General features: G+C 47.0%; 1 protein-coding gene and 1 long non-coding RNA gene across 2 annotated transcripts in view; both read right to left on the bottom strand.

Moving 5' to 3' along the window:
* Positions 1 to 441: 441 nt before the first annotated feature.
* Positions 442 to 5,337, bottom strand: LOC118206819. The gene is made up of 3 exons (XR_004761256.1): positions 5,047 to 5,337; positions 2,475 to 2,650; positions 442 to 1,891 (listed from the first exon to the last, which is right to left on the bottom strand). It is a non-coding gene; the product is annotated as an uncharacterized LOC118206819 (long non-coding RNA).
* Positions 5,338 to 6,107: 770 nt separating this feature from the next.
* Positions 6,108 to 11,348, bottom strand: part of LOC118237159 (transducin-like enhancer protein 4) — a 25,578-nt gene continuing 20,337 nt past the window's right edge. Inside the window, exons 12-13 of the mRNA XM_035435624.1 lie at positions 9,600 to 10,066; positions 6,108 to 8,423 (exon numbers count right to left, since the gene is read on the bottom strand). Coding sequence (XP_035291515.1) covers positions 9,959 to 10,066 — 108 coding nt within the window. The 3' untranslated portion in view covers positions 6,108 to 8,423; positions 9,600 to 9,958. The remainder of the gene's footprint in view (positions 8,424 to 9,599; positions 10,067 to 11,348) is intronic.

Here is an 11,348-nt window from a genome sequence, read left to right as displayed (position 1 = left end):
TAAGCACCAATCAGGTGAGAGAGAGAACATGCTTTGTGGGGTCTGGAGTCACAACACAAAACAGAACCTCCTGGCCCAGGACAAACACAGCAGATCGGTCACTAAAGCTACTTAAAAAGGGAGAGGATCTGGCCCCTACTGGGTAACCACTCAGAGCAGTATGCCAACAGTGGCTTCCTCCAGATCACTCACCCTTTAAATGAGCTTTGCCTTTTTAAGACGGTCTAGAAGCCCGGGACCGCATTATCCAATCATGTTTAAGAATGTCGCCCAGAGGTGACACTTCAACGGCGGAGTGAGAATAATTGGGGGATGAAGACCGATGAGGAATTATGAAAGAGGGAGGAAAAGAGATAGCATAGATGATAAAAGGGTGGAGCCAGGCAAAAAAAAAAAAAGGGAGACCAGTGAAAACTACAGCTAATTAAAATACTCGGATAATAAGTTCATAGCACTGTGCGTCTATCAGGTCGCCCCTGGTTAAACTGAGCAAGCTGGCATTTTGTAAAAAGCTACGCTAATGGTTGGGACAGATGGAGGGAGCCGGTCTATTGATAATTCACTTCCGCGCTCGTATTCGCATTAATATCCGTCTGCGTCTGTCCTCGCGCGAACCCACGGCGGCGCAGTTTCACGTATCGGGCCGACGCGAAGAACGCTTTCGATCAGCCGAAATATCAATATTTCATACGCCGAGAGGCACCGACCGCGCGGCTAAACGAGCATGGCTTCCATTAGCCATACATCATCAGGGCAGAACTGACTTTCTCCTTATGCTGACGACAGAAGTGCATGTCAGGGCCCGTACAGCGCAGACAAACGCATCTCGTATCACGGGACGTTATATAATAAGGGCTCCGCGTCTGAGAAGTCATTTAAATACCGTCTGTTTCCTGCATTCACGATCATCAGTTACTGCAACTGATCTGGCATCGACTGGATGCGTGTTTACTGAAGTACATGTTGGGCTAGCCAGTTCCAGTCTGGGATAAGGGGGGGGGAGGGGGGGGTGAAGATTACATGAAAGTTATTACTGCAGATTTGTGTATTAAATCTCATGGCAGAACAGACAGGCTGGAGGAATCGGGGAGGCATTATTTTGACAGGCGACAGACAGCCGGAGCATCTCTGCGATCTCCGTGTGGCTCACTCAGATCTGTGTACAGGTACAGCCCCCCCGCCCCCGCCCCCCATAAACATACCAACACTTTTTGAGGTTGTGATAGTACTGGCGATGAACACTACTGTAACAGTTAGACGGGAGCTAAATGTGTCGCTCTTGTTTGCAAAGGCTGTGACGGTCCTATTGGACTGCATTATTGCAGCTGGTTGTTTTAGATCTGGTTGTGGTACTTGTAGTTGTTAGACACAATGACGATGAGTTTCACATAATCAACAAAATTTCATATTGTTGATTATGTAAAAAAACAAAACAAAAAAAAACAAACTGTAAATAACTAAAATGCAGTGGTGAAAAGGAGAGAGCAATCTCTCTGTATAAAGACATAGTGTGTCAGTATTCTCTACAAGAAATAAGCGTAGCGGCCTGGACATCATTGACTTGTAATTAAATTAACTCCTCACACTGTCAGTGCAATCTGGCACTGACACAAACGCTGGGTCAACAGTCCCTGCTGAAATGGGCTTAAGGTAATTGACACTTAAGCTGAGTGTGTAACCAGAATCCCCAGCTTAGCAGGTAATGATTCCAAGTCCGCTCCGATTGGCCGGCTGCAGATGACATCACAGCCGGGCGATGAGGCAGGCATGCAGAACGGGGCTGGAAACCCAGAGAAACCCGAGCAGCGTTGCCACGACGCCAGCCTCCTGCTGGCTCCAGTCAGCCAATCAGCCGGATTTGTTTCCCCCGACGAGCCAATTGGGCGACAGCCTGGGCGGTGGAGAGCAAACATGTGCTGCTAAATACAAGTTTTTAAAAAAAATGTGTGCTCAGAGGCAGTCATTCGCTGGCTCTCTGAATACCAATCAGTGTCCAGCTGCATCCTATTACATGTTTGACAACCTGAATGAGACACCCTGCTCAGTGACTGCTGTCAAGCCTGATTTATGAAGGCTATAGTCTGCTGATAAACGCTCAGTAAACATGGCAAACCATTCCAGAAGGATTTTTAATGCAGTGTTGGTTCTGGTGCAATCGGTGAGCACTGCCAAAGCGTTAAAATTTGATTTGAAATGTTTTGAACACAAAGACTTGATTTCGGCAACATGAGCGGTCGAGATCCCACCAGTCACCCTGCGAATGCGTTAATGAAAACGTAAGATGTGTTTGTTCTTCTAAAGGGGTGACATATGACATGACTGATACATTTGTCATAGATTTGATATGGCCTTACTCAGACCAACAAAGGACATAACCTTCTATCACACTTTCACACACGTTCTCATGTACGCACGCATGCACAGCAACACACGCATATGGACACACGCACACACACACAGAGATGAACATGCACGCAGACGAACGTGGACAAGGACAGACGCGCGACCGGTGGAAATGAGGGAAGGGCAGAGATTCACGCAGGAAGTCAAAGACCCAGGCTGCAGGAGAGACATCCCGTTCCCCTCAAACAGTTTAGTCCCGGGACCTCCCCAAAAGCCGCGTAAACGCTCCCCGTAATGTTCCAGAACGCTGCAGAAAGAAAGAAAAACAGTCAGTAGTGCAGCAGAAACGCTCCTCTTTTAAAAACTCCTCCCGCACTGCAGACACTGACTCTGGAAATATTCACTGGGCTGGTGATGAAGCAAAAACACAACTGATTACCGAGAGCATGAATATGATTTGCACTAAGGTTATTAAACCAATATCATTATCAAGGTTATTAAACCACTTATTGTTGAGTTTTTATCATAATACACATTATCTGCCATTTGCCAAAAATTTTGAGGATTTAATGACTGTTTAATTGTGAGGTCTGAGCTGAATGTTAAAATTATGGTTGCGTTGAGCTCAGCAGGGGAATTGCGATTGGATCCAGATCCCTGCACACATCTCACAGACAAGCAGGGAAATCTCTGACCAGCCAAAATACACTGGCAATGCAAAATGTGTTTCAATAATCACCACTACCTCACCCCCATCCCCAGAACCACCCATTACCTCACCCCCATCCCCAGAACTACCCCATACCTCACACCCATACAACTGTCCTATAATTCACCCGTCTCCCCCCTTACCAGCGGGGACAGGGTGGGAGAACTCGCCTAGCGACAGTAAATTGCACACGCACACTGTACACATGTACAGAGATCAGGCTAATCCAATACCCATAAATCAGCTCTGCTGGGGGGAGGGGGGGGTCACTGAGTTATCTGTGCTTTCAGATAGCACGCAAGTGAACACACACCCAATCACAGACTCTCATACATGCACAGGTGCACAGAGACACACACACACACTCCCTCTTTCTCTCTCTCATACACTCATACAGACACACACACATACATTCCCTCTCTCATACTCACTCTCACACACACACACACACACAAATTGTTCTGTATAGTTCTTGTCTGAGCTCATAAATAGAGGTTCAGTTTATCGTTCACTATCATTCAGCTCCAGTTTTTCTTTTTTTTTTTTACCTCAGACTTCCCTGCCATGCTGAGACTATGAGCTCTCAGTAAGATTAACCGCCAGAGAACAGAGCACACGCACGCGTGTCCTGTCAGTGCACAGCCAGCTCCGCCATGTTTCAGATGCATCGTGGGAAAACTGAAGAGTGCAAGGGCACCTGGCATCGGGGGTCCCCACAGCACCTTTGGGGCGTTGTGCGACTTGGACGCCGCAGCACACGATGCGTCGCTGAAAGAGCATCAGTCCTACTGCGCTCCGGTCGTGCGTCGCTCATGAACACGCACACGCGTGCACACAAAGGCACCCGCCTGCCAGACACGCATCACTAGCGTGCCTCAGCGTTTAGCGTGTGCAGTGAAACAAGCCGTGAGTCACGGTGAACAGTCTGCCTGTTTTCCCTTCCCTGCTAATGTTAATGCTAATCAACCGCCTGCTAGGAGTGCACACCAGACAGACAGACAGGGTTGCAGAGTGCTGGGAAACACTGCTTGGATATATAGATACTGCTGGAACTACGGAATCATCTTTTTGGGGCTTAATTTACACTTCTCTCTGGAAATTCTACAATAAATATAGAAGAGGGGTGTCTCCAGAGGGCTGCCCTGAGCTGAGGGCCAATCACAACAGCCTGCAGCGTCAGCCAATCACTGGAGGGGAACCAGCAGGGGGGGATCATCCGAACTGGCTTGACAGTTATCAGCACCCATTAGCCCCTGAGTACTACGGTTCCGTGGTCCTGAACCGCCTCCAACACAAACTGATTCCTTGGGCAACGTCTCTGGCAGCAGCGCGGCCACGGTTTGTTTTTGTTTGCTTTTTAACCCCGCTAATTCCACGCTTTAAACGCGGCCATGTCACGGTTGTGGTATTACACAGACCCAGCTCAGGCCAAATGGCTATGGTGCCCGGATGAAGACTGCGTCGGTGACAACGTTGTTCGTTTGTTAATAAAGATTGCGTTGATTAAAATGCTGCTCTTTCATGAATAAATCTCTGTGGCTCACTGAAATGGAAAGTTTCTCCCCCAGAAACAACTTGATTAAGTGGACATTATGGCAACGCTCATGTATCATTAATGCAGGTTACGTATTTGTTAAATCAAAACATTACTTGCTCCAATGCAATCCATGGTTCACTCGCCTACAAAACTGTGACCTCAGCTCTTGTTTACGTTTTTAAATCTATCATGGCTTGGCTTGATCTATTATCTGACTGTTCGTCTGAACACCTTAAATAAAACGGCTTTAATCAAAGTTAATGTCGAAACAGTCCATGCTATAGCCTACTTATACACATGAGTGACTTACGTTGCGAGTGAAAGGCCGGAATAGTTTTGACAAACGCGAGAGAGAGAGACGGCCATGGCCTGATGAACTGCCTGCCGTTAAAACGGAGCAAACCAATAATACAGTTTTCTTGTAAACGAGACAGAAAGTCAGTCACCATAGTCTTACCTCCTGATTGCTTCTGACATCGCGTTTCCTGAGTAGAGGTCGAAATGTACTTCAAACACCGGAAGAAAACGCCGAGTCCCCGAGGCCATGTTGTACTCCTCTCGGTTCAAGGAATAGACATCGCAGGTGTATTATTTAAGAGCTTGTCAACACGGACTGCCAAAGCCTCCATTTCTGCTCCGGTGCGCAGAGAAATCGTGGGATCGCCCTACCACGCGGAAATCATAGGCAATCAAATTCTAACCAATAAACAGGTACAACGTGACCGGCCACAGCACGGACACAAACCGGGTCATCCATAGCATGTGTATCTGGGCTGCGGATCTCTAAAACACTCAGATACAGCCATAGTGGCACACGCATTGTGGTAGTATGTAGATACAATTTCCTTCCACATAAAACAAAAATGTTAGTTTAAATAGCTCAAATAAATAAACCGTTGTTGTTAATAACAACAATAGTAATAGTTTTTATTTATTTATTTAAACTGACATGTTTGTTAGGCTTTATTTTGTTAAGTTAAATTAAACGCAGGCATAAGCTTTAGAAAATGTGAAATCACAGACTGAACAGCTGTTTAAACACAAAACTGCGGCCCCGCATAAACCCATCTATATGCGCCGGGCACTGGATCCGTAGATGGATGTGGACACCCTGCCACCGTCAGCCCACCCAGATACGCAACTGCTCAGAAGGCAGATCAAGCTCTTGAACCGCTGCACAACCTCGCGTGATTTAGAACTCTGACTGAGCAGCGCGTGTCGGCTTGTATGCGATAACGTGCGCTGTGATTTGGTTTTGATTTTGCAGCACGCAACCCTAGTTTTCCACTGGGTTAAGAAGACGGCTCACACGCAAACCAACGTCACTCTCAGATTCATCAAGTATAAAATATGTGATTAAACATAAGCCGTATACTGTAGATTTCTATGGTTTCTGCACCATAGGCCAAACGTAGTGTAAAAGGAACACTAACCCATCCCGTTACACATGCCAGCGTCCATTCCTTAGATGTAAATAAAATGCGGAAAATAAATAAATAAATTCATCCAGACTGAAGATAGCTCTGCACAGGATTTTAATAAATTTAGACACAGACTAGAAAAAACAGACAAAATGCATTTTGTATTAAAGAAAACAGTAACAACTAGCAACAGGTAGTTTCATTTATAAGCGTACATGTTTTTTTCTCCATTTATAAAATAGTGTCTTAACTATTCAATACCAAAGCTGAGGCAGGAGCTCTCTTGTGAGGTCTTTAAGAGTGTTACGTACAGTAGAAAACCAGAGATCTAAACACGACTCCGGGTAACATCGTTTACACCAATCGTCATGTTCTATGCAGTGAATGGTTAGAGACAGGGCTTTCCAGAACATTTTGCTTTGATTACATAGTCTTATGTAAACGATTACACGAAAAGAACATTGCTTATGTACAACTGTTATACATATTCACCTCAGTTATTCTCACATGGTCCTTTTAAGACCAGAAGAGCAGTTGCAGTCCCCCCCCCTCCCCCCCATCCCCCCCATCCATCCAGCTCATTATGCAGGTGTGATATCCAGCAGGTGACAGAGCATGTGTCAAACACACTGTCCTCACAATGGACACATCCTCATCATCATCATCATCATCGTCCTTTTACACTCCAACAATCTGGTCACATGCTTACTGCAGAGGACCACATGTCTGACTCCATAACCCCTCCCCCAGGAGGAGGGGTTATACAAGGAGGAGTGGTTAATAAAGTGGGAGGGGCAACGGAAAGAGGAGGAGCTATACAAAGGGAGAGGGGTTATAAAAGGCGGAGTTCGAGTGGCCAGTGGGTGATGTACAGTGTGCTTTCAGATCCAGTGTTCCTCTCCAGGCCCCGGAGCCTGTTCTGTAATTACAGGCGCTGTTAAACTTCATCTTCATTCCTCGTCTGTGTCTAAGAGCCGCTCTCTCACGCCTTTTCACAGCTACTAAGCTTCAGGTAGCGACTCTGGAAAGCCACCATTTTTAAAATCGGACAGTGGTTAGTTCCCTGTTTGAGTCTGTTCCATCATGTCGAGAGAAAAAAAAGCTCTTCTTAAAATATCATAAAATTGTTTCAGTTGATCACTGTATCACATATACTGTATGCACACACAGTTATACAGTACATACATATGCATACATGTACATGTACACACACATATGCACATATATATTTATGTTTGTTTGTCCAAAAAGAAGGCTGAGGTTTCTGTTAGAACTATGTACAACCTGTTATTGTATAAACCTTTTTCCGACGTCCCCAGAACGACTATTTTCAGCAGGTAAACACACAGCGCCAGGGCACGGCAGGGCAGGGCAGGAGGCCATGGGTCGCGTGAACCGCACCCAACCGCTGACCCGTGTGCGGGCGCTCTGGAGAGAACGCTCCAACGGACCGGGTTAGCGACACTGGTGCAGGCGCTAATGGGTCGTTGCTAAGTAACACTAATGAAGCGGAATGTTGTGTTCTCAGCACTCTGGCTGTGAAGCGTAATGAGCTGCGCCCGTCGGCCGCCAAAGCTCTACGGCGCCCTCCAGCAGCCGGCCGCGGTACGGCGCCGGCACGCGGACGAGGTGACGGTGTTTCACGGCGAAATGGCGGTGTCCGTGTCGCGGGTGTGGCCCGTTCTTCCTGAGCACCCAGCTGCACTTCCTCTACTGTTCCGGCACTGACACTGACTGGGTCACATGACCCCGGCCACGCCCTAAACACAGGAAGGGGAATAATGAGGTCACATTCCGAAGTGCTACAGTGTTGCCGCAGCCCGGTCCAGAGTACAGGTGCGTTCAGGTGCGTTCAGGTGCGTTCAGGTGCGTGAGTGTAAGGCTGTCAGTGCGCTCTAGAATCTACCATCGGAACGGACAGAACACCAACACCAGCACACTACCACAGTGATGCCCATATCCACCAGTCCACCTCCAGCAGCGAAGGCACTGTGCACCAGCAGATCCACACACTTGGGTCCTTAAAGCATTCAATGCGCGGATTGTTCCAGGGAAAAAATGGGTGTGTTATTTACATAGGAATGGCAGAGGAAATATAGTGTCTTTTCAGAAAGATTTTCAAAGCGCGTCCAGTGTAGAACTCATGCAGGCCCGGTTCGAATCGGGCTGCTCCTCGACCAGGGGAGCCAGTGTCAGTTACTCCCCATTACACAGCCGAATTCTGTCTGTAGCTGTCTGTAGCTGTCTGTCTGTCCTCCCCCAGCACAGGTCAGGTGATCCTCCCTCACCTGGCTGCTCTCTGAGGGGGGGGCGGGAGTGCGGGGGGAGGGCGGGCCACAGTGCTGGGGAAGTATTCGGCGTTCAGAGAGATCAGAACTTCATGCAGAGTCTGGAGATGAACTGCCCTGAAAACCTGGAGCAGACACAGCAATACGGAGGAGTGAGAGCAGTCACATGACCCGCCACACGCCTTTTACACACAACACGCTACACACCTTTTACACACAACATGCTATGCACATCTTATGCAGAACACACTACACACATCTTACACAGAACATGTTACGAGCCTCTTACACATATAACACACATCTCACGCAGAACACGCTTCAAGCTTCTTACACACATAACACGTTACATGCATCTTACACACACAACACGCTATACACACCTCACATAACACACTACTCACATCTCACACAGAACAAGCTAGGCACATCTTACACACAGGCAGACACAGGCACACACACACATAGCCGCGGAAGTGTTTGTCATTAGCCATGTAGGAAGAGTTATTCCCATATTCTGTGATAGCGCCGCAGAAGTGCTACGCTGTGCTAACAGAAGCAGGCTTTAGCGTGGGCCGCTAATTGTGTGGTTGGCTGTGCGGTACAGAGTGTGCGCTGTCAGAGGAACAGCGTTAACCTTTACTGAGCTCTGCCAAGAGGCTCCTCTTCACACCCAATCCCAGCCCAGCACCTGCACCGCTCCCAGCAGCCCTCCTGTGCAACTTCAGAGCCTGGCACCGGCTACCGCACACACACACACACACACACACACACACACACACACACACACACACACACACACACACACACACACACACACACACACACACACACACACACACACACACACATACACACAGTCACACACTACACACACACACATACACACACACACACACACAGTCACACACTACACACACACACACTACACACACACAGTCACACAGTCACACACTACACACACACACAGTCACACACTACACACACACACACACACACATACACACACATACACACAGTCACACACACACACACACACACAACACACATAGTCACACACTACACACACATAGTCACACACTACACACACACAGTCACACACACACACACACAGTCACACACACACAGTCACACACATATACATACGCACACACATACTTGTTTTTATCACATCATGAGGACACGCACATGCACACACACACACACACACACACACACTTGTTTTTATCACATCATGAGGACACGCACATACACACACACACACACACACACACACACACATATGCACACATAGAGCCTACCTTTCCTGTTCACTGATTGGAGTGGAGTGCTGGCGTGGCATTCTGTGGGCGGGGCTATAATGTTCTCCTTGTAAGAAGTAAAAAGCGGAAATCCATGGTTCTGTACACAAGAGCTGGGTCAGTCAAACTCCGCCCTGCAGGGTTTGGGGGTCAACCCCAGGCCAGCATTCTGTTCTTTGGGGGGTGGGAGGTGGGGGGGGGGGGGGCGCGGGGCAGGGTTCGCATGGAGAGCACCCCCACCCCCCTCTTTTTTTTCCTATTTTTAAAAAAAACGTTTTCTTATACAAATCCATGCGTCAGAAAAGTGGAGTCTCACACCGTAGAAAGCTCACAAAGTGCTCAGGCACGGAGGAGTCCCTCTAGTAGATGACCTCGTACACGGTGGCCTTCTTGTCCCCCGAGCCGGTGACGATGTATTTGTCATCCACAGAGATGTCGCAGCTCAGGACCGAGGAAGACTCCTTCGACTGCGGGGAAACAGAAGGGAAATATTTCAGACACGCGGAGGAGGGGAGGAGGGGGAACGAGGACAGAAAAATAAATAACGTCTGTGTTTGCTTCTCTTCTTCATTTCAAAGGGCCTAACTAACAGCAGATGTTGGTGAGATACTCTCTCCTGCGCTTCCAGAAATATCTGCTTGAACAGAAATATGTGCTTTCATAGAAATATCTGCTTAAACCAAAATATCTGCTTCAATAGATATATGTACTTTAACAGAAATACCTGCTTCAATAAAAATATCTGCTTAAACAGAGATATGTGCTTCAATAGAAATATCTACTTTAACATAAATATTTGCTTCAATAAAAATCTTCTTTAACATAAATATTTACTTTGATATAAATATTTCCTTAAACAGAAATATCTGTATTAACAGAAATATCTGTATTAACAGAAATATCTGCTTTAATAGAAATATCTGGTTTAATAGAAATATCTGCTTAAACCAAAATACTGTAACTGCATTAGCAAATATCTGCCTTAATAGAAATAGCCTCTTTAACAGAAATATCTGCTTAAATAGAAATACATACAGGGCGACATAGCTCAGGAGGTAAGAGCGGTTGTCTGGCAGTCGGAGGGTTGCCGGTTCGATCCCCTGCCCTGGGCATGTCGAAGTGTCCCTGAGCAAGACACCTAACCCCTAATTGCTCTGGTAAATGCGAGGCATCAATTGTAAAGCGCTTTGGATAAAAGCGCTATATAAATGCAGTCCATTTCCATTTACCATTTACCTGCTTAAATGAAAATACTGTAACTGCATTAACAGAAATACTGCTTTAATGGAAATATCTGCTTAAACAGAAATATCTGTTTTAACAGTAATATCTGTTTTAAATAAAATATCGTCTCTAGTGGCAGTGTCTGATTAAAGAAATGATTTTCTCAGTTCTGGCCTCAGAGTAAATTCCAGCCAATCACAGCTGACCGGGTTTCTCACTCAATCACTCACTCGAGTTGTTTTTATGAACAGAGTCACCCTCTCTGGTCAGTGCTGAGTGAGACAGACAGACAGACAGGCAGACAGGCAGACAGACAGACAGGCAGGCAGGCAGGCAGGCAGACAGACAGGCAGGCAGACAGACGGACAGGCTGCGGGCTGGTTGAGGCGTTGTGTTTGTAAGTCTGATCTGATGTCAGATCATTGGCCAGCGCTGCCTCTGCCACGACGGCGCATGCATTATGAACAGAGGTCACACGTCCAAAGGCAGAGCCGTCATCTATAATTAATCTCCCGCGAGATAACG

This window comes from Anguilla anguilla, chromosome 10, assembly GCF_013347855.1.
Source record: "Anguilla anguilla isolate fAngAng1 chromosome 10, fAngAng1.pri, whole genome shotgun sequence".
NCBI classification, from domain to species: Eukaryota; Metazoa; Chordata; class Actinopteri; order Anguilliformes; family Anguillidae; genus Anguilla; species Anguilla anguilla.
Note: the sequence above shows the minus strand (reverse complement) of the source record. Positions and strands in the feature narration are given on the sequence as shown.